The sequence below is a fragment of the Dipteris shenzhenensis genome, chromosome 25 (genome assembly GCF_047967505.1).
Source record: "Dipteris shenzhenensis isolate YYH24624 ecotype China chromosome 25, Dip_SZ_1.0, whole genome shotgun sequence".
Lineage (NCBI taxonomy): Eukaryota > Viridiplantae > Streptophyta > Polypodiopsida > Gleicheniales > Dipteridaceae > Dipteris > Dipteris shenzhenensis.
Window position 1 is genome coordinate 17,597,956 of NC_141620.1, and position 24,522 is coordinate 17,622,477.

The following is a 24,522-nucleotide window of genomic DNA, read 5'->3' on the forward strand; positions in this document are numbered from 1 at the left end:
AGACGCATGCATGTTCCTTGATTTGTTCCAAGAGGGCTTTGGATCCACTAGATGTCTTTTCATCGTTTGCATGTCCTAAGAAGGATATTGAGGCATTGTAGAACCCACCGGACCTTCTTCTTCGACCTCAACCGTCTTGTCACCCCTTGCACACTTTGTATTCTCCTCCCTACTAGGACAACTTGTAGCATAATGCCTAGTTTTCTTAAACAGATTGAGTGATTGTCACTTTATTTGATAATTGTACTTCGATGTAATTTGGAATAGGTTGTCCATGGTCCCAAGGAATCCAAGTGTGCTTTGTGCCAAACTCCTTCATAGGTGACGACAAAATGACCAATACTCTTCCCAAGGCACATGATACCCTTTCTAGAGAGTTTCCCATCCATGTAGGCATCCCTAGAAAGTCGACCAAAACTTGATAGTCTCTACACAAAAATTTATCAATGGTAAAAGCAAGACTCCACGGTATAGCTAGCACTGTTGCACCTAAAAACAAGCATGATTGATCAAAGATGTCATTCGGAATGGCCTCTGAAATGCACCTAAAAAAGGAATCCTCGCCTCATAAACCTAGTAGTATATCCTTCCATTGGGACATCACATGTGTATGCCAAAAAAGCTTGAAGCTTGCCCAAAGTAGGAACTCTCTCGATGAAAAACAAATGAGCTCCTCCACTGATGGAGCAAACGTAAACTCACTAAGAAGAAAACCCAGGTCAAATCTTTCAAGGACTGGCTCCACCTCGGCCAAACACAGGCTCACCACACTATCCAAAGTTAAAAGCTACAAGGGTGGCTCCAAAATGAGACCTTACTCTCGAGGGAAATACTTATTTGAATTCCTAACCGTGATGGACTTGCTCCTAAGACTTTGCTATAGTGAAGAGTTCCAATCCTATTATTTGAAGCGGCAGGAAGAGATTGATAGCTTATGAAAACAATATTTTGATGGACTTCCAATATTAGTAAAAACCGAGGAAAACGGAGATGGAAGACAAGCATTTCCTGCTAGTGTACTCTTCTATGTTCCTACGACTTACGACTTATTTATAGCTGAGTAGTAGCGCGTGGCGATGGCAGAGGCCGCTCCTCCTTCAGCTCTTATTCGACCTGAAGCGTCTTTCTTGCTCTCTGCTTCTCCTGCAGGTATTTCCATCCAGTCAATTTCATTCTTGTACCCCTTGAGAAACACCCAAATTCAATATAGGATCGTCAGCAGAGTATTCTTACTGTGGAGTCCAAGGAGAGAGGTGTTGGGACAGTGACGCAGGACGATGGCAATGAGCTTGTCTGATAAAAAATGTAAAAGATGATTTTCAGTTACCAGAGCTCCTAAGTAGGGCATAGGGACTGCTGGCAGCCGTCCTACATTATAGCAGACTGTTAGTGACTTCGAACAGATTGCTTAGAGAACGCTGTCTTACATAGCAGCATTCTTGGTCTTCATAAATTTGCTGACAAATTGATTTGAATTTCAATCAGCAGGAAGCGGACTAAAGAGTCTGACTATTTCCTCAAAAGTCCAAACACATGTGACCTCTGTAATATTGTTCTCCATGTTTGGTTACTTTTTAAAACTCTGACATGCATCCCAAGTTGGCCCAAACTGCTTGAATCTGATGTCTGTGTGTGCATCGTGCTGTTTTAGCAGTGGTCACTTTTTGATAGAACTTGAGAGCCGAGGGTTGAAACTCTTAAGGGAGACTTATGAAGCGCAATGAGGCTTCAACTTAAGACCTCATGTTAACACCTACCTCGTCTCATTGACTGAATAGGCTGATTATTGCCCAGAAACGTATTCTCAACTTTGGAAAAGTTGCACAAATCCTAATGTGCCCAAATCAAGTAATGCTGAACATAAATGCACTTCGAGTCCAAACAGAGTTATTTCTGTAATATTCCAAACGCTGGCATTCATTCCAAATATATTGCTTGAATCTGATGAAATTTGTGCATCTTGCTGTTTTAACAGGGTCATTTTGTGGATAGGGAATGGGAAATGTCAAATGGCAAAAATAGGTCATTTCGTTATTGTGGATAGGGAATGGAAAACGTAAAATGGCAAAGATGCATCTGTGGTGTCCACGTTTGGACATAACGTGGCTCGTGTTATGGAGGTTAGGTTAACCTAGGATCACGTCACCTAACCAATGGGGCAGTTAGGACATGAGCTACTCTGTTATGGCAGTCTTAGGGTTCAGGCACCTAAGATACCCTAGGACTTTATAAGTGAGGGCCTTGGCTGCCTTGGCTCATTTCGGGGATTCTTACGAGTGGGGCCTCTTGAGAATATCTAGCTAGGATGGAGCCCGTCCACCATGCCTAGGCCTCCCCAAAGACATTTGTGCACAAATGGGGCTACCTGGTATGGGACACGTAGTTTTATGTGGGAGAGCGTTTGCATGATCTCTAGCTCGGAGATGATCCTTGCGAGGATCCACGGTCAGGTGGTGATGCACTTGCCAACACCATGCTTGTCCCCGTGTTTGTATTCTAACCTTTGACGGTTTTATAGTCTCATGGGCATTTGTGCAGATTGTGTGCTGCACTGCTGGGCATCTCACTTTGGATGGATTACCCTGGTGATGACCATTGGTCAAAATGGTTTGTTGCGCCAATGTTCATGTTTGGGTGTTGATCCTTTGGGGTTGATTTTAACATGTTCAGAAGTGGAGAGCGGAGTACTACAATTGCCTTGGTGTGCTTCTTGGCAGCATGTAGAAGTGTTGTGGGCATATCTTTGTGGCTACATGCCTTTCGACACATAGACGCTGCATGTGCATGCTGTCGGATGAATTGTGAAGAGTATGCATGCATGTGGATTGTGTGCATTGTTAGAAATAGTATAATTTGCACTCTTCTAGAGAGGGACGTAGGGACAAACCCTAACCCTAACGCTATAACTAAGGGGTGAAGTTGTATATACTCGTCATCTTGTTTAGTATAATGTAATGTATAGTTAGTATGTACGTGCACTTCTGTCCTCTCACACTCTCCCACCTTCTCCAAGATGGTATCAAAGCCCCTGGTCTTGTGTGTTTGTACCTACCTCAATTGTAGTGTTTGCCTATCATGTAGCTTGAGAGGAGAGCTACACTTTTGCTTTGAATCTGTGTCTCGCAATCTGCAGCTCGACCTTCATTGCGCCCCTTTGCCCTACTGGCCTAACTCAGCTGGAATTACTCCAGTGCAAGCCTTTCGGCCTTTCCCTTACAGAGCAGCTGCTTTTGCCCCGAAATCTCTTCTCACCACGTGCAGCTCTTCATTGTGCCCCTCTGCTCTATTGGCCCAACTCAGCTCCACCTATTGTGCCGTGTTGTGTGCCTTGGTTTGTGCCCTCCAGCCGCCTCTCCTCCTCTGCTCTGTGCCCATAGCTCTACAACTCCCTTCTCTCTCGCTGCGTTTAGTGGCTACAACTCCCTTCTCTCTCGCTGCGTTTAGTGGCAGCTAACCAGTCGCTGAAATAGAGTTATCCTCTGTGGGAACATAGGACAATTGTATATAACCAACTGACAGGCGCTCTCAAACATAATGATAGTGCACCGTAAATGTGCTTGGTACGCACATGAAAGACAGGATTACGCGCAATGACCAAAGCACTCTCGCTGCCAGTGCAGATCATGGTGGAGGAGGTCTGGTAGACATCAAGATCTACAAGTAAGTTCACACTCTACAGTGGCTGTGAAGACTACCTTGTACTCAGCTTCACAAGTCGAAGTAGCAACTATAGGGCGCTTTCTTGCTGAACCAAGGAATGCATGAAGAGCCAAGCATGAAATAGTTGCCATTGTCGGTTACCCTCGGGTTGTAAGAACCTGCACAATTGTTGTCCGTGAATGCATGCAAATCCAGAGAAGACTGATTACATAGAACAATCCCAAATGTTGTGTGGCCTTCCTTGATAGTAATGGAAGACTTGCGTCACTACCTGCCAATGCTGTGTGCTGGACTTGCACATGTCCCTGCTTAATTGGGAAACGGCATATTGCAAGTCAGGCCGGGTATGACATAAGTAAATAGGGCAGCCCACAGCCTGCTGATAAAGAGTGGCATCAAATGGGGCACTCCCACCTTCGGAGGAGAAACGGAAGCCAGGTTCCAATTGAGTAGAAACTGGTTTACAATCCTCGAATTGGAAGGGCTGCAAGAGATGTCTAATATATTTGGATTGACTCATCATTATGCCCCGTCTACATTAGAAACTGGATGCCCAAATTGTAGTGCAGCCTGCCCAAATCTGACATTGCAAATGATTTCTGCAAGTTTGCCCCTGCCCTGCAATTTTCTGCGTGTTGGGCTCAGTGTTTAGAAAACTTCTTGTGTCTGAGATAATTCTTCTTGTAACTGGAATTGGACGGCTTCTGGCATATTGGAAGATAGTGCAGAGCACAATATGCACTTTAGCACAATCATAGCATTGAATAACGATACTTGTAACCACTACCTTTGGATGACTGCTTAGCACAATTCTTAACACAATTTTTTGGACCTGTTTGGTTTTTCGCTACATGTGGAAACTTTATTTTATTTGATAAAGAATTCCATTCCATGGCATTGTTTTCATCTTGTGGAAATCCTCTGCTTTTATGCCTTTGCTTCGAGCTCCGCAGATATGTTGTCTGGGCAGACTGTTGTTTGGACTCAACAAGAATTCTTTGCATATTCAGGTTTATTGGAGTAACGTGTTACTGAGCTGGTGCTGTTTTTCTTTTTGCTATGGCTGTGCAGTCATTCTGGATTTTGCTAAAATTGCAAGCAATATTGTTCTTGATGGTGGGAGTATGGGCAAGGGCTATAAGAATGCAGCTAACAAGCTGCAGGTAACTGTTGAGGCAGTGGAGCAGGCAGTTTTGATGCTTTGTGAAATCTTCATGACAGTGGGTCGATTGAATCTTTCAGTGGAGGCAACCCTTTCTTTGCTGGAGGATCTGGATTTTATGCAAAATACAAGGGAGACATTGTCTGAATATCTGCAAGAACAATTAGGGGACATTAGAGATGTTATTGCAAATCCATGCCTAAATGTACCATGGTATCGGAAATTTCAGTGGAGGCTTGATGTTCAGGTGGAGATTGAATTTATTCAGAACAATTAGATGCTAAGCCTTTTAACTTTTCCTTGAAGCAAAGTTTTACATTTAGGTGACATAAAAGAAAGTTTGTGGGTGTTTCATTGTTCTATTGCAGGTTGCAAGTCGGAGTTTAAGAAATCAGTCAACTCCTTCCTTTCTTCTCAACCTTGTGACAAGCTCTGGTGATACAGTTGTCCCGATTAACGATGATGTACCAAGGGAAGAAACGAAATCAGTGTTTTTGGAGGCTGATTATGTGACTCTGAAGGCAGCCTGTGCCACACTAGAGCAAGCGATTGCAGCCAGTAATAGCATGCACAGTCGCCGCATCATTCGCCACTTCAGATGGTATAAGTTTTTGGGTTTCACTTTTGACTCTTACTCTTAAGTTTGAGGGACTTCTGGTGAAGGCTGGCTAAGGGTTGACAGTTCTGAATATATGAAGTGCTGAGAGAGAGAGAGAGAGAGAGAGAGAGAGAGAGAGAGAGATTTTAATGTCTGCAGAAGGCAAAAAAATCCAATGAGACCAAGAAGTGAAAACATTATGAGAGTATATCCCCATAGGGTGTAAGTAGAGGCATTTATGGCAGATCTAATAGGCTACTGTAAATCCAGGAAAACAGGAAGGAAAACTCTGGTGTCTAAAGTTGTTCCTGCCATATCATGTGTCCTGGCCTAACGTTGAGACTGGTACCACGGATGGCGTGGGCGTTCACAGAACCTGTATCATGTCTGTGACTTACCTGCCATAGTTGGAACTTAGGATCACAATTCTCGCATACCCCAGTCACTTGTTCTCCTGTGAAGAAGTTAGGGCCTGTCTAGGACTCTGACATATGGTGGGTATCATGATTCTGGATCTAAGTTGGATGACCTCATGTAAAAAATGTGCAGCACATCTCTAATCGGGGTAGTCAATGATTCTGCTCATATGCATGTAAGTGGGGCAGTGCATCAGACATCACATCAGAACATAATCGTCTGTCTCTAGCTCGTGTGTGTCACAGAGTCTCAGGTTTTATGATGTCACGTGGCTATGATTGCGTGACCGCCTCAATTTGGAATTTGTGAGACGAGAGCTTGAGCTGACTCATTGTCGTCCGTACACATGAGCGGTACCAAGTGCTTGGATGAATACGTGCTTACTCATGTGGAGGAAATGCTCCTTGTAGAAGGCCCTTTTGGTTGCATCTGGCTATGAGGAGATACCCATGTCCTCTGAATGTAAACTTGCCATAGGTTGTCCCGGATGACCTAGTGGACCTCCTGCTGTGTCAGACTCAAGAAGGGGCATCCAGTATGGACATGGGGAAAGATGATTGTTAGACATGCTGTGTGATTGGAACCATCCGGTGGCCATACTAACAGGGCTCATCTTCCTCAAATGCATGTCAAGGTAATCTCTATTTGCACATGCTTGTCATGCGGTACTGCCTGACTAGGGTCTAGGTGTGATGATCTGGAATGAGGCATCTCTGTGGAGGGGTCCCACTGAACTCGACCAAAATAATGTCATGTGCAAATCCATCTCTTCCGTCGGATCATGTAAGAGAGCATAATGATTTGTAATCTCTTAGAGCCAACCCTCTCATTGTTTCTAAGATCTAGCACCCAAAAGACACCTACATATAGAACAATTGGTTGGACTAGAGAGTAAAAAAGGAGGGACATTGTGTTCACGTGTTGGAAGTGTGTTTGAAAGCACATTCTCTCCCATCTTGAGAAAGGTGCGTGCCCTCTATCCAGCATGCATGTGCTGCCAGTTTGATGGTAAGCTTGAGACCCGTGGACATGCATCCCAAGTATACGTAAGGTTTGATTGTCTCAAGCAGTTCTTCTCTGAGAGCGAGGCCTCACACTGAAGCTGAGCCTGATTGGTACTGAAGGTCATTATCTTGGCTTTACTAGGTTGACCTTCATGTCGAGTTCTCACGAAAATGTCACAATGCTGCCAGCTGTGTCTGAGATCAACATTGCATTATTAGTGTAAAGCAAGACAGATGAGGATTTGTGCCAGGGTTGATCCACTAGCACTTAGTGTGTCCACAAAAGAGGCCAGCTCGTCAATGAAGATCTGAGACCAGGTGGCTGCTTCATGTAAGCCTCTTCTTGAGGTCTCCATTCAGGAGAGTAGACTTGACACCCATTTGGAAGATAGACCACGGCCAATGGGTTGCCAATGCAATTACCAGCCGGATTATCTCCATTCGCACTGTTGGAGCAAACATCTTGTCATAATTGACATCCCCTGTCTGAGACCCTCGGTATGCAAACTCTTTGGCCACTGATTATCCTTTGCCTTCTTCAAAGCATCATGGCTCCTTGATCTTCTTGGCCTAAGCCATTAGATTGCAGTTCATTGTAGGTATCGTTCAAAGTCGCATTGACCTTTTGACCCCCTCAGAACTGGTCTCCAGGATTTTGGCATTCTCGGAGTCTTCCAGTGTCTTCACACACCACAGTGCTTTCCTCTTCTCTGTTGCCAGATTTTCTCTCTTCCTTGGATCCAGATCCGGCTTTGACCCTGGAACGTATTTCATGTTAACACTTTTCTAGTGTCATAAATTATCTCCTGAATTGCTCTGCTGTTCCTGACTGATGCTGAACCGATGCACTGACTCAACAGACTCACGGGCGATGGCAATATTTCGATCCTCCCAGCCAACTCTCAAGGGCATGATACGTATTTTTTTTTAATATCACTACGTATTTCCTTCATGTTTATCCTTGAGACCCACATCTCCCTAGATAGTTCCTGGCCACATGTCTACATTTTAGGCCCTTACTTAGATGCATCCTTTTTTCACCCCTCTCTTGGAGTTCCTTTTAAAACAATTGCCCCTTGGCAATTTGCACATTTAGATGCACCTAGGCCCTAGCCTTATTAGAACTATCTAGTCAATGCCATTACGCCCTCACCTAGGACCTTGGCAGTTACTTCTCTTGACCATTTAATTACGCACATTAATTATTACAAAAGTTGGTCATCTTAGAGAAAATGCCCACCGATCTATCCGAGGTCATGCTATCTCGGCTAGAGCATAACATTCCTTCCCTCTTCAAGCATCAGCGTCCTCGATGATGAAATCTGGGAATGCTCTCCGCAACTGGTATACGGATTCCCAGGTAGCTTCCGATAGAGGCTGACCATGCCATGCAACCAACACCGTGGGTATCTTCCGATTTCGTATTTGCATTGTTCCTCGGTCCAGGATTCTTGTTGGTTTGCGCCTTGCAATATCCTCTATTTCCTGAAACAAAACCACAACTTCGATTAGTGAGTCACCAGCATGTAAAAATTTCTTTAAGCGCGAAACATGAAAAACCGGGTGCACCTTACACCCCTGTGGCAATTCTAATTTATAGGCTACACTGCCTATTCTTTTCAGAATTAACCACGGCCCACAGTATCGAGGTGATAACTTAGCACACTCTCCTGAAGTCAACGACTTCGAGTGCGAAGGAATTCTGAGAAAAACTTTTTCTCCTTCTTCAAATACTCTTATAGACCGATTTTCATCCGCATACACCTTGGCTCTATCCATAGCCTGACGGATATTAGCTCTCGCAAGTGCTAGCATCTCCCGCATCTGAACTACAAAGTTCGCGGCACTAGGCACTTTCTGAGGTACTCCAACTATAGTTGGATTGGCTGGTCTATAACCATAGTTCAGCTCAAACGGACTGAACCCAGTAGATGAATGTTTCCTATCATTGTAGGCAAACTCCAACAATGGCAACCACTTGTCCCATGTATGTTGCCTCAATGACACATATGCTCTCAACATATCTTCTAAAGTCTGGTTGACTCTCTCCGTCTGACCATCCGTCTCAGGATGATCCCCACTACTCATTCCCAACTCAGTCCTTAGTGTCTCAAATACCGCTGTCCAAAAGTGACCGGTAAACCTGACATCTCTGTCTGACACTATGGATCTAGGCAATCCATGCAGACGAAATATATGTCTAATAAACAACTCCGCTACTTGCGGGGCACTAATAGACTCTCTAGTCGGAATGAAGTGAGCCATCTTGGTTAGACGATCAACCACCACAAGGATAGAGTTATACCCTCCTTGCGTTGCAGGTAGTCCTACAATAAAATCCATGGCTCTCCCACTTACTTAGTGGTATTTCCAAGGGCTGTAAAAGTCCGGGTGGCTTCACCCGCTCGGCCTTACTTACCTGACACGAGAAACACCGTGTCACATATTCATGAATATGCTTTTTCATCTTTGGCCAAAAGAAATCTCGCTTCACGAGATCATATGTCTTCTCGACACCTGGATGTCCCGCACACGGGCTATCATGGCATTGTCGAATGACTCTCTGCCTGAGATCATTCTGACCAGGTACTACAACCTTGCCATTTCTAACTAGCATACCATCCCTTATGGTATATCTTGCATAAGTTTGGCCTTTTCTGGATGCCAGGTCATCCTTTTCATTTTCCCCGGGTTTTAACACATGAGCCTTAGGCCATAAGCTCTGGACAAACTCGTCCACCTTCTGAGTTTCTCTGATCTCGGTCATTAGAGCACTCTCTAATACCGTGAAACTCAGATTGTGCATAATGCGAGACAACGCATCAGCTATCTTATTGTCTTTTCCTCTTCGGTACCGAATCGTTAGATTAAACTCCTGCATGAGCTCTGCCCACCTAGCTTGGCGGCCCCTCAAGTCAGGCTGTTTACAGAAATGTTTCAGAGTATCATGATCCACATCCACATAAAACTCTGAACCATACAGATAATGCCTCCATGTTTTCAAAGCATGGATAACAGCATACAACTCCAATTCATGAGTTGGCCAATTCCTTTGAGAGGGAGAAAGCTTCTTGCTTTCAAAGGCTACTGGCCTTCCCTCTTGAAGGAGGACTGCTCCTACCTCAATGCCACTTGCATCGGTTTCTAGGAACAACGGTTTCTGGGGATCAACTATTTTTAACACCGGTCCTGAGACCACAGCTTGTTTTATGGTGTTAAAACTTTCCTGTTGATTCTGTCCCCAAATAAAAGGTACTTTATCTGAGGTCAGATCAGTCAATGGCGATACTATTTCGGAATATCCTTTGATATGCCTTCTATAAAACTGGACAAATCCCAAGAATGATCGCAACGCGGTCAGACTCTAAGGGATTGGCCAAGTTAGTATCGCAGCCACTTTCTTCGGATCCATTTCTACCCCCTGTGGAGTAATTATGAACCCTAAGTACTCAAGCCTAACCATACACAATATAGTTTTCTTTTTATTCACGTAAAGACTGGCTTTCCTCAAAGTACTGAACACTATCCTTAAGTGTTCACAATGCTCAGTAACATTTTTACTGAATATCAAGATATCGTCAATGAAATGTACTACGAACTTTCCGATATACGGACGTAGTAAATCGTTCATAAGCATGACGAAGGTCGCTGGAGCATTGGTAAGTCCGAAGGGCATTACCAAAAACTCATAATGACCAAACCTGCTTCTGAAAGCGGTTTTATGCACATCCTCGGCTCTAATCCGGATCTGATGGTAGCCGCACTTAAGATCTATCTTGCTGAAAATCACGGCTCCATGTAATGCATCTAGCAAATCATCAATCCGAGCCATCGGATACCTGTGCTTAACAGTGATATTATTCAATGCTCTGTAATCTATACAGAGGCGAAACGTATCATCCTTTTTCTTCTTTAATATCACTGGCGAAGCAAAAGGTGAGAAACTTGGTTGAATCTGCCCCAACTTGAGGTATTCTTCCAGTTGTCTACGCACCTCCGCCTCTTCAGTAAAGCTCATTCTATAGGGAGGTCTATTTACAGGTTCTGCCCCCGGGATCAGTTCAATCTTATGCTGAACTTTCCGCTCTGGAGGTAACCCATAAGGTAGTTCATCCCTAAAGCATTCAGAGAACTCCTCTGTTATAAGATTAGCCAACTTGGCCATCTCATCACTTTGCGTAACATCAGTGCTAGTCGAAGGATCATTCACCGACTCTACCGATGCGGTGCAAAGGTACAAAAACTCTACTTGAGCCTTTCTGATTTCCATCACGGAAACCAACGGTCCCTGAGGTATATCTTTTTCACCTCGCAAGATATAAAGCACATCATTCATCTTGAATTGATATACGTGCTTTTTCCAATCAATGGCTGGATTCTTACTAGAATGCCACGCCATTCCCAGGGCTATATCTGCATGAGCAAGCTTGGTCATTTCAAAATCAAGCTTCTCAGTATAGTCCTGAATCCGAAGCTCCAACTGGGTAACCCTTTGGTCCCATACTTCAGTTGAACTTCCGTCTGCCATCCTGACTGTATACGCATAGTCAGATGGACTTGTCTTTAATTTCAGCCTCTTCACGAGCTTGGAGTTAATCACATTGTGAGTTGACGCTGAGTCAAACAACACAATGACATCATGACTGGCCACTTGCCCTTTCATCTTGATTAACTCCGTATCATTGAAGGCTGTGTACCCCGTTGCTGCGGGCTTAGATAGGATGTTATCAGGTGCACTCGTCACTAACTTAGCAACAGATACACATAACAAACAAGGTACTAACCTCTGAGAAGGTCCCGCCAGTTGCATCTGCATATGTTCCGCACTGGGACTCTCCTGCATTTCTACGTCGCATTCAGATATTATCATATTAGCCGTGCGACGATCTTTGTTCAGTGGACAATCCTTCCACTGATGTCGCTGAAGGCAGCCGAAGCACAATCCTTCTTTCCTAGCTTTCTCTTTTTGTTCAGGGGTCAATGAGGACTTTGACCAAGCCCGGGCTGCCATTGGAGTTATTTTCCTTTTCACCCCAACGGTGGTACTTGTTTTTGTTGGTCCCTCAACCGGCTTCACCTGCTTGGTTTGGCCACTTGGCTGCGAGACACTTGTCTTTGAAACCCATTTCCTCTGAAATCCCCCTTTCCTCGGGTACTCATACTGAGTCCCTGCCTGCACAAATCCACCAGATCTACCTCTGGCATCCTCATAGTTCAGGGCTACCGCTATAGATTCATCTAGTGTAGTCACATATTTAGCCCGAACTTCCATTTTTATTTTGTCGTTCAGTCCATAGATATAGTCTTTTAACTGAACCGACATAGGGAGAGGGTCTGTTATTTTCATAACACATTCTCTGAATTTGTCAGTGTACTCTGCCACTGACAAGCTCCTCTGACGAAGATTTCTATAAGCATCCCAAGCTCGGGATTCTTCATCAGGTGGGAGAAAGTGTTTCTTGAATTCAGCTTTGAACCCTTCCCAAGTGGTTGGAGCAACTTGATCCTTCTGTTGCTTTATCCACCATCTATCCGCTGCCTCAATAAACAAGTGTGTGGCCTCGCGGATTTTCTTTAGATCGGATCTAATCTCACAAATGGCGAAGGCTTCTTCCCACTTGTGCAACCAAACCTCGATCACATCAGAGCTGCGCTCGGTCATCTGACCAGCGTACTTCTCCGGTCTATAATTAGCGATATTAGGCACTTTGACCCTTGCGCGCTCTAAGGAATGTACACTGGGCTCTGGCTCTGCTGGAGCTTTGCCCTTATCAATCCTAGACGGTCTAGCCGACAAGGCTTGCACCATCTCCCTGATCTCATTTTGACCAGCATTCACCTGAAGCTGCTGGTTCATAATCTGCTGTAAAGCATCCTCTAATATTGAAATCCTACCAATCAATGTAGGTGCTGCGTGATATGACAATTGTTGTGTAGATTGAGCTCTAGACCCACTAGGATTCACCCTTGAACTCTGCCCTTCTGGTTCCATTTTGTTGAAAGGGATTTTTTTTTTTTTTTGGTGGATTTCCCCCTTTTCTTATACACAGAAAATTAAACGACAGTTCCTGCTGGAAAAAAAACGAACTAACAGGTACTTAGAAATTTCTTCGAAAGACACAAACACTCCCTGGATCCAAATCTGCCATCACGCGACTGAAGAAAATGCCACCAACTCGTGATCGTCTGTCTGCTTTGTATTCCCCTGCTTGTCGTCGTTTTCCCACACAGATGACGATACGCAGACCTTGTCAGCAGCCCTGCGATAAGGTGCCCCTTCGAAAATTCCAGCCACAATTTCAGAAGTCCCGTCTGACCGGCGAACCACCACGCTATCCAAAGCCCAACAGTTCGTTGTTGGCTGCGGGCGAGTACCTTTTATTTATTTTTTTTAAACGTTAAATTACCCCTGGCTATCGCTTTCCAAATCCTTGCATCGGCGCTCAGAGTATATGCCGCACGATGAAGCACCCAACTGCTGTAGCCACGGACAAGTCACTTCTCACGCTGCTACCGGTTGCACGAAGTCTCGAATCGAACTACAGTCACGCTTAGTTCTCCCAGTCGCTTGAAATCGCGATCAACTTTGCCCCTTCTCGATTCACGATACCGGTTCTAACTGCAACCCGTATGATCGACAATTCTTTCTGCCTTACGTTAATCTGCATCTCCTACTCGTCGATCTCTATCGTGCTGCGCGTCGACTCTCCCTTGCTGCCCGTCGACTCTCCCTTGCTGCGCTCTGATACCAAGTGTTAACACTTTTCTAGTGTCATAAATTATCTCCTGAATTGCTCTGCTGTTCCTGACTGATGCTGAACCGATGCACTGACTCAACAGACTCACGGGCGATGGCAATATTTCGATCCTCCCAGCCAACTCTCAAGGGCATGATACGTATTTTTTTTCCTTTTTTAATATCACTACGTATTTCCTTCATGTTTATCCTTGAGACCCACATCTCCCTAGATAGTTCCTGGCCACATGTCTACATTTTAGGCCCTTACTTAGATGCATCCTTTTTTCACCCCTCTCTTGGAGTTCCTTTTAAAACAATTGCCCCTTGGCAATTTGCACATTTAGATGCACCTAGGCCCTAGCCTTATTAGAACTATCTAGTCAATGCCATTACGCCCTCACCTAGGACCTTGGCAGTTACTTCTCTTGACCATTTAATTACGCACATTAATTATTACAAAAGTTGGTCATCTTAGAGAAAATGCCCACAGATCTATCCGAGGTCATGCTATCTCGGCTAGAGCATAACATTTCAGGTCTGCATTTGGCTGTAATTATGAGGCTACTCCACTATCCGGAGAGTCTGAAAGGCCACATCCCAGCCTCCAGGTGGTCACCACCTTTCTTCTCACTGGATCAAACAACTGGTAGCCTTCACTATCATCAGGTTCTTCCTTTTTGCCACTACGTTTCGTTGGGACGACTTGGCTGTGGTTAGTTGACACTTGATCCCGTTTTCTCTGCAATACTTGACAAACTCCGTTGACGTAAACTCCCGTCCTATCAGTTCAATGTGGCATCAACTTTTTCCCTATCTCATGATCCACCTTTGCCCTCCATTGCATGAACTCGTTGAAGGCCTGAGATTTCTTTGATAGCTTGTAGATCTGTGTCATCCGACTGAAATCGTCAATGAAGATGAGGAAGTAAACCGATTCGGCAAGGGGCCTCCTAGGGATTGGCCCACAGATGTTTGAGTAAACCAACTCAAGTGGTTTCGTAGCCTTGTTGGTGTGTTGGGATTATATATGTCACCTCCCCACCTACGAGCCCCCAACAAATGAGGAGGACGTGGGGGAGGTGTACGGTTAGAATCTTAGGGGACAGAGAGATGCAATGTGGGCATTGAGGAAGGCTGTCACATGGGGGCAATCTGACACAGATGGCAGGGCTGCCACATGGGCAGTATGAAGGCTGACATGTGAGTATAACCATTGGCATGACTAGGTCCTCCCGCTTTTTCAGCTGGTGGACACGGTGTTACAAGCATGGACCATTCTAAAGGACATGTATGAGCAGCTAGGATCCTCGACCTTGAGACAGAGCTCTATAACATGCATATGGATGAGGGGTACTTAGTACATGAAGACATCACTAAGATGAAAGTAGTGAGGGTCCAGGGATCAGCTTTCAGTGGTTGGTCAACGAACACATTTGGCTTGGATAGCCAGGCTTTTGCTTCAACCATGATTGTAGGGCAACAGTGGCACCAGTTACTTTCGAAGAGCTAGTGCCCCTACTCCTGTAGAAGGAGGCTAGGGAGAGGAATGTTTGGGAATGTTCCTGGATTCATCTAGGTATATATAGGGAGAGGAAGTTTGATGGATCTGGTGACAAAGCCTTTGTTGCACGATACAAGAGCAAGGGCACAGGAAAAGGCAAGCCTGGCAACAACAAGCCCAGCAGGAAGAGAAACGACAAATTCGATGATTCAAGTAATGGAAGCAAATAAAAGAAGAAACGCTTCTGCTTTGACTAGCCAGCACATTTTGTGGAGGACTACAGAAAGAAAAAGGTGATCAAAAAAGAAGGAAGGAGTTCAATCAAGAATCAGAGGAGTCAAACCTAGCAGCGAATGCGTTAACAGAAACAAGAGAATCTTTCTTGTTGACAACTCCAAGTGTTACCGAGATTAGGTATGCAGATTTAGGTGAACCTGTTTTGATGTCTGACATTTGAGAGACAGTCTGATGAGTCAGAGGGACTAGAGGCCTTTGTGAAGTTGGAGGACCGTAATGTTTGCTTAGGATGTTTTGAGAACAAAGCTGACACTGCTTGCATAAGGGAGGTATCTCTAATAGTGCTACCTACGGTTGCCCTTCAAATCCTATAAAACAAGGATCCCTCGTGCATTTTTCCTCAAGCCCTCAGCATTGAGCCTCTTCCCTCTCGCCTCTCTCTCTTAAGCTTCTCACTCTCGAGGAGCTCCTGAAGGCTCTTTTCCTTCTTCCACCAACATGACTCCTTCCATTCCTCCATCCTCCATCTCCCTTATCTTCTTCTCTCCTTGGAGCTTCCTTTCTCCCTCCTCCACCACCCCTGATTGTCTTGGTTCCCTAGGCACGCGGGTGAAGGTGCTACATGTGAGGCCCATGTCTGCAAGGTCTCATCCTACCTCAGTCACACGTTCTTTGTACATATTAAGCTTATGGAGGTTCCATCCTACCTTGGTCACACGTTCTTGTACATATCAAGCTTTAAGTGCTCACTCTCTTTTGCATTGGTTACTCTTACTCATCCGCCCTTTTTGACTCTCTCTCTTTGTTTTGACTGCTGTTGTTCCCTTCCATTGCTGCTCTTTGTTTTGACTGCTGTTGTTCCCTTCCATTTCCTATCACAGCGAAGGAACCCAAAGCCTTTTTCTGAGAATCTCTCATCCATCTTTCAGTAGTTCCTATGCTGATTTTTAGAGCTCTGCCTTATCTCTCTCTCTCTCTTCCTTCAGCTCCATGTGTACTTTCATTTCTACACTGTTTTCTACCCTGATCTGCATGTTCTCTTGCATTTTACTGGGGTGGGTGTGTGTGTGTGTGTGTGTGTGTGAGAGAGAGAGAGAGAGAGAGGGATGCTGTCACAACAGATTATTGTTTTTATTACAATCAATGAGAAGCATGACAATCATAGATTGGGTCATTCTGTATTGGCTGTTAGATCATCTTGTGTAACTCAACTAATCTGTTGTTTGCAGATAAATGTGAGTCGAATATAAACGTTTGCTGCTAATGGAGTTTGGGGATGAATGCCATGTGGCTTGATAACATGCTTTGACATCTGTCATGATGGAGCCCTGCAAGATGAGAGGGTTGGTTGACTAACTGACTTAAATGTCCATGCTGTTGTTATTTTGCCTACAACTACCACTGCAGTAGATGTTACTGCTAGTAGAATACACAATAAGACCTCTTTACTGCCATCTATCTGCCTGTCACATTACACGAATAGCTCCAGGTCAGGCAGACCTTGCTCTTGCAGGACCTCCGGATATATTATTTTGCATAATGTATAGTCAATAGAGCTCATGCTGGAGAAATCACATATTCCAAAATTTTTTATTCATATTCAGTTTAAAGAGGAACATTGCTCTTTTTTAAATTGGGCAGATTTACCACTGTAAATTAATTGAATATGCGGTATGATCAGAAAATGCTGCAATACTTTCTGTGGAACTTTGTTTTTCACCCTCCTTGTTCTGACCATCACAAAAGATGCAATCGTTCACACAAGAATGACATATAATGCAAGCCACATCTTTTTCTAATGTGGAAGCTCATTATATGCACAAAACAAATGGTCTTTGAGTGAGTAGTTTCGAAAGCAGGTTGAAGTTTTGTTGTGACCAGCCTTGGGTTATCTTCAGGTTATGAAGCAGCAACATGGAAAACAACTTCATGGAAAATGCATATCTAACAAATATTGGAAGTATGCATCAAATGTAACACTCATTTCTGTGTTTTTAAGCTCAAAATACCCTCTGCTCTAGGTAGTCTTTTCTATAGGTTTTTTATTTATCGCTTTCAATTATTTGGTTTAGATTTTGTGGCAAAACATTATTTTCTTTTAGCCTTTTTTTCTTCTCCAAATCCATCAAGAACTTATATTAATGAAATTAAGGGTATTCAAAATGGAATGGTTTGGTATGCAACTTCATGTTCACTACCCTTAATTTGATCGATCAAGTGTCTTATCTTTGCTTATTTTAATTGGGAACTGCGATTTGTAGTTACTATCTTGTTGGAGAGGTAGTCAATAAAACGAGTGAACCGAGAAAGTGAGTGAGATATAAACATTAAGTAAGCTTGATTTACCAAAATAATATCATTTTTAAGGTGCTTAATAAGTTGCTCACATCACAATTATATTGCAACAAATAAGTAAAACACATCTATAGTTACATTATAATCACTGTAGATAGCCAAGGTCGAAGTTACTATAGAGAGCCTAGGTCAAAGTAGCTCATATAGATGACTCAAACACAAAAGTTGCTTACATTTGAGTCATGTTATGCATCGAGTGCTTGTAAGAGTGGATTTTCCATACATCCGATTTCCAAAGACGAGCTAAGCCATTAATACATTTCAGTCTCATTCTAGCTAAAATAGCTATACTTGAGGATTGTACATTGCAACAACACTTGGAAGAAATCGTATGAGGGGGAAGAGCAGATGTTCTCCACATTGAGATCTAAGGATGGTAAAGTAGATATGAAGGTGGGAAGAAGAGGAAATAGAACCCCTCAAAAGTTGTTAGAGCTTGATCTCGCGTATAGTCCTTGCTCTTGATGTGCCTATGTTATTGTTTTGTTGACTACTTCAAAGAATGTGAATCCTCTTCAGGTTTGTAATTCTTACATTCTTGTTGATTGTATTGTTTTATGGATTTGCTTTTCTTACATGATTGTAATTTTCTTTCTATAATTGTTCCTCAATTGTTCTTAAGGTATCTCCTTATTTTTTGAAAGAGAAAAGGATACTCTAGATACGAAAAGAATACAAGGGGTCGACAAGAATTGCAAATCCCACATTTTGCATGTATTCAGCTACCATGCATTCATTATCGCAATGGCATCTTGGCAATTTCCCATGGTGGATAGAAAATGCTAACAAGAGAGAGGGATAATTATATGGAATTTGATCCAAGCAAATTGTGATTGAGGCTAACACTAAGAAACAAAAGCAAAAACTACCTACATAGCAAACAAAGCCATCGTAGAATAGCATGCAAAACAAGAACCCTAGCTGCGCCAAGACTCTTGCTCTCTCTCTCTCTCTCTCTCTCTCTCTCTCTCTCTCTCTCTCTCCCCCCCTCCCCCTCCCAAAAAAAAAAGATGGCAATATGAGAGAGGGGTCTGATGACTCCTTTACATCCGCTATGTAGTCCAACTTTCTAACCAGCTCACGGCAAGCTAATAAACATGGCTTAACATATGTTATGTAGTCCAAATTTATAAGCTAGTTCATGGCCAATTCTTGTGTCTATCATGGGAGTGGGTTGAAAGGATTTCAAATGCCTCGTTAGGATAAAAGGCATAATCTATCATACTTGAACAACCATAAATCTATAAATGGAAAATTTGTTGGGTGTTGTGATGTATATTCAAGAGGTGGCACCAAGTGCAACTCAACTTTATGATACACATTCATGTTGAATTCTCAATATGTATCTTAATCTAGCAAGAGTGAGGAATTGTGGAGCTATTCACAATAGATGGCTTGGTTGCTATATTAGGTTTACTTGTGAAACCATATGGGTTGGCATGGCTCTTAAAGAATCATCTTGGTGTAGTCCAAGATGGAAGTACATTGATCTTTTGTGACAAACAAAGAACCAAATCCATAGAAGGGAATCCAAAAGATAATGAGAGGTTCTATCACATTGATATCTTATATCACTTCATTCTGCAGAGGAATCAGTGCGACATTGCCTTTGGGACTGCAGTTAGGCGAGGACTGTTTAGAAAGAAGTTGCTTGGATACTCAGCATTTTTCATACTTCCCCTTTCTTCATGACTTCGGGCTCGGTGGCATGGTTATCCCTTACTAGGCCCCAAGTGTTTTATGAGGGTAAGCCTTCTTCTTGGGCACTCTCGATCCACCGGCAGGTGATAGAGCCCTGCTCTCTTCAGGATGTACCACTTACTCCCTTCAGCATGCTTCAGTGGACACCTCTTGGGAGATTTTGGCTAGTATTTCCTCTTGGCACATTTGGACAGCCATATGTACAGAGGCCTTGGATGGCACCCAGATACACCCATCACAAGTGTTCACGGGTATTTGGACTGACATGGTTCACACTGTGATAGCCATATGGGCTAGCATGCAGGGCCCTTCACGGGCAGCCTTTTCTAGGAGGATTGTATTTCTTCGAGTTTGGAGGGGTTCTCCCTTTTTCTCAGAGGTTTCTACTGGATTGAGATGGCACTATCAGCCCCAATACTTTCTTTTTGGCTCTTGAGCTTTTCATGCATTGCATGGTGTATCTCGTATGGAGCTTGCTCTAACGGTTTTGTTTAATACTTAATAGAAGTCTCTTTTTGCCAAAAAAAAAAAAAGAATTGCAAATCCCACATTTTGGATGTATCCAGCTACCACGCGTTCATTATTGCAATGGGATCTAGGCAATTTCCCATGGTGGATAGACTTCAGTGTTGGACAAATGCTAACAAGAGAGAGGGATAATTATATGGAATTTGATCCAAGAAAATTGTGATGAGGCTAACACTAAGAAACAAAAGCAAAAACTACCTACATAGCAAACACAGCCATCGTAGAATAGCAAGCAAAACAAGAACCCTAGCCGTGCCAAGACTCTTGCTCTCTCTCTCTCTCTCTCTCTCTCTCTCTCTCTCACCCCCCCCCCCCCCCCAAAAAAAAAGATGGCAGTATGAGAGAGAGGGGTCTCAACCCTCCTTTACATCCAAGGCCCATAGTGATCCAGTATTCATATGGGATGAAATTCCCATTTATACACGTCACAATTGCCAAGGGAGCCCTTCATCCATCACCGATTTCGGTCCCCCAAACCACCCAAGTGGGCACATTGTATGGTTAGCCCACATCCAACATTTGTATATGCATTTCTATGACTTAACCGGATTGAAAAACCCTTACATTGGACCCACATTGTACGGTTATATATTTTTACGTGTAACTCCTTGGATTAGAGAGTAATTATTTTAAGGATGCCCTATGTATTGATAAGAAATAGGTAAAGCTAATACACTTGATGGAACAACATGGATTTTGACATATGCTATGTAGTCCAACTTTCTAACCAGCACCCTATACCATTTAAGTGTTGATGTATATGTCACTATATGGTCTATCCATGTGTACATATGCTACTTATGTTTGTACATGTTTAGTGTGGGTCTTGTTTTGTAAATGATCATGTGACCTAAGCCAAGTGTGAATATATCCCTATAGCCTTAGGGAAACCCCATTATAGTTGCTTATATTGTATCATATTGATGAACATAATAGAGAATCTATACATTTTGTATAGCAATCCACTCTCTTCTCTCATATCATGAGAGTTTGTGTGTGACAATACTCAAGATTAATCAATAAGTTCATCAAAGGTGTGAAAAGAAAGGAGCATGGCCATGATCAAAGAGAGAGCTGATACTCTTTTCCATTGATAAGTATCATAACATAATTATAGTAGGGAATGCCCCCCACTCTTCCCCCTAGCATGCACCCTCTACATGGTATGAGATGGCACTTATTCCCCATCACATCAGTATAACAACCCTTGGCTTATTGGTTGGCATCCTTTAGAGTACCTAAGTGGTATAATATTTGATCCTCCCTTTCATCGATTCTTTTGACGTGTGTGCATGGATGCATTCCCACAAAAATCTTAATGGGGCTTTCTAACAAAAGTATTCAAGATGAAAAAGTGTTATGGTCTAAACCAAACACTCATAAAGGGTGCCCATGATAATGTTAAAGCAAGGTACTTAGAATTAAATTATCAAAGAGTTAATTGGGACTCACATCAAGGTTGGGTGTTGTCTATGGAGAATTTGGAAGTTCTAATGAGACGCTACCATAATAACAATTGACATAGAAGTCATGAACCCGCAAGCTCTTATGAGGTGCATTCACTTTTTGAAGCAACTTATAGGCCCTACGGAATCTTCAAATTCATCAAGTAAAAGCCCCATACAATTCCTATAGCATGTATTTACATCTACTATGACCCCCAAGTCAACCATCTTGATTGTTTGCCCAACCAACCCATTTGTTTATCTAATTATCTCATTGGTTTGACATCACTAGTCCACTATTTTGGTGGTTAAACACCTCTTTGATTTTGGTCAATGATCAACCATCTTGTTAGTTTTATTTTGTCACCTTACAAGTTTGAGTTAATGGTCAACCACCCCATTGGTTTTAGTCAATAAATTTTCTATTTCAATTAATCTCCCACTAAGGTGCTATTAGAGCCTCACTTAGCCAAGCTATAGTGCCTTAGGACGTCTTTATATCCATCAAAGCCTGTGACCAAAAAAGCAAGCATGCTAGTTTTATAGGTTGTTACATGTAATAGGTTTGAAATGAGGATATGTGCATAAATCACACAAAATATCAATGAGCTCTCTTGTTTATATGTGGACAAATTACTACCACCAATCCATTTCTCAAATGGAGCTTCAGTGATGAGGTTGTCGTTACTTGAATATTTCAGATTACTTGCAATCCAATCTTCATTTCTCTTCATTGGAGCATCTGGGTTGAGCCCTTGCCTTGTATTCAGGAACACCTTGTTGACAGCGTTTGATGAGATAAATTACCAATTGGGAGAACCAATACTCTTTCTATTGAAGTATATGTGATTGCAACCAATCACGTCACTCAACATTCAAGCACACACTACTCCACATTACACCTCAACCTTTCTCTCCCCTCTCCCTCTCAGTCAGCCTACGCTCCCACATCTAGTTGGGATTGCCTCATCCATGCCACTATCATCTCCGTACCTCACCCAGCTCACCCACTCACCGCATCCAACTTCCGACCTCATCCCCATTCTTTTATGTCACATCCATTTCACTTTCAACTAGGACACGGGCGGGCTGACACACTAGCGGCCTGGGAGACCTTGCTCATGGAGGTACACATTATCCCGTGAGCACAAGATGGAGCTGACATGCTTCGCGCTAGAGCATGTTCGCTTCAACCAAGAGTAGAGCCACATCATATAGGAATAGGCTTGCACCATTTGGGAGCAGGTTGGTCTCATTCAAGGACTCAGACAGGATATCTTGGAGCTCCAACAAGAAGTCACAGCCATACACACAGTCCTAAGGAGCAGCCCGGTTGTTGAGGCGCAGATTGCGAGCATGTAATCTATAATTGAGGAGATTGCCAGATGGGTTGATGTGGCCAAATGAGAACCTGCAAGGGTAACCATTTCGGCTACCCTCATGGAGCAGCAACAGAGAGCTAGCAAGGCTCTCAACATTAGAGTCTATGGGATCCCTCGCACGAGGGCTACACGGATGATAGATGTGACGGCCTTCGTGGCCACTACTTTAGGTGTGGGTGAGCACAGGATCGAGAGGGCAAGGTGGGTGGGGAGAGTTCCCAAGCAAGAGCAGCCCTTGATCATACGATTTCATGATGCTCATGCATGACTTTAGCTTTACGGTGTAGGTCAGTCCTATGAGATCAGCCAACGATCTCCATGGATGAGGACCTCACTCCCCTACAGGTTTAGGAGAGGCACTCCTTTTTGTAGCAGTAGGATCAGGGCTCGGAAGGAGGGGAAGTGAGTAATGGTACGAGAGGGATGACTTCTTACAGGGCCCCACACCAGCCCCCTCCCCTACATAGGGAAGCGGGGTCTATGAGACTCAAATATTCGAGACCCTATCCTACACCATTTGGAACTATAATGGTACCTTATGATCAGAACCAGGGAACTCAAAATCCTACACAGGGAACTTCTCAGAATCCTACATAGGTCATGACATAGTCTTTTACACAAAGACACATCAGAGTCCAAAGCGCCCATAGTTAGCGGGGCTACACATGGGATTTTGCCTATAGAGATGAGACAAGGGATACAGGGGGAGTGCGAGGGTTAGGTTGAGTAGAAGTCCTTTACAGATCCACACTGTTGGGGACCATTTTAGTAGAGCTAAGAGATGCACATTCTAGGTTTCTTTGGATCCGAATCTGACACTTGGACAGCCGGGACCTCTTTGTTGCAGTATGCTACTTCCCTCTTGAGACCTCCCACTTTGCTAGAGATACTTGAGAATCGAGATGAGGATGAAACATCTCCATTTGCAGCTCTTTATTAGTCCATTGTTGACTTTTCTAGCTGTGGAGAAGTCCTAGTTGGGGACTTCAACGCGAGGACAATTGTCTGTCGGGTACAACTCCTCGACTTCAAGAATGATTCCATTCTATTGCCAAACATTGACCTTGAGGATGCAGGTACAATACGGGTTTCGACTGGCAGATGAGGTCCAATCACATCTTACGGGTAGGCCGTTTTAGACCTCGATAGGATGCATGATCTCATTATTTATAATGGTCTTGACAAATGGCCTACCTCAGGTGGCTTCACATGTTTTCCACATGGGGGAGGTTCTAGCATTGTTGATTGTATCATGGGATCCCTTGCCTTCACATCTCGCATCACTGATTTTATTGTAGCACCTCTCCCTCCAGGGGCTGATCATACCTATCTTTTCTTTACCATTTCTACTCCTCGCCGCATTGCACCCTCCAACCCACTGAGTTCTTACTCCACCTATCATGATATACGCTTCGACTGCAACCACTCGCCTACTTACTCTGGCCATCTGTACATACTGCTCACCTATATTGACTTCATCCTATTAGAGGACTGTGCTGTCCTTCACGCTTTCCCTCACACCACCCGCTCCACCCACCCACCACCCCCTAGGATCGTACCCTGTAGTAGCTAGTATGATGATGAGTGTAAGGCTTTACGTCGTCAGCTCAAATTTGAAACCAAAAACAGTCTTACAAGTGAACCAGAGACACAATGCAAGTATCGTCGATGATTGGTACATAGAAAGAAACTAGATTTCGTTCATCGGAACCTAGAGGAACTACTGAACATTTTGTTTAGTAACAACTTTAAGGACTTTTGGAGGAGATTTCTAGAGGGATAGTCCCCCTCAC

The 24,522-nt window shown here is 43.6% G+C and overlaps 2 protein-coding genes across 2 annotated transcripts in view; both read left to right on the forward strand.

Moving 5' to 3' along the window:
- The first annotated feature begins 955 nt into the window (after positions 1-955).
- Positions 956-16,975, forward strand: LOC147885534 (uncharacterized). Its single transcript, XM_087396789.1, has 4 exons — positions 956-1,149; positions 4,732-5,069; positions 5,191-5,423; positions 16,548-16,975. Coding segments are annotated over exons 1-4 (645 nt in total). The 5' UTR covers positions 956-1,076; the 3' UTR covers positions 16,549-16,975.
- Positions 16,976-23,901: 6,926 nt separating this feature from the next.
- LOC147885535 (ABC transporter A family member 9-like) overlaps positions 23,902-24,522 on the forward strand; it is a 117,330-nt gene continuing 116,709 nt past the window's right edge. Inside the window, exon 1 of the mRNA XM_087396394.1 lies at positions 23,902-23,928. Coding sequence (XP_087252520.1) covers positions 23,902-23,928 — 27 coding nt within the window. The remainder of the gene's footprint in view (positions 23,929-24,522) is intronic.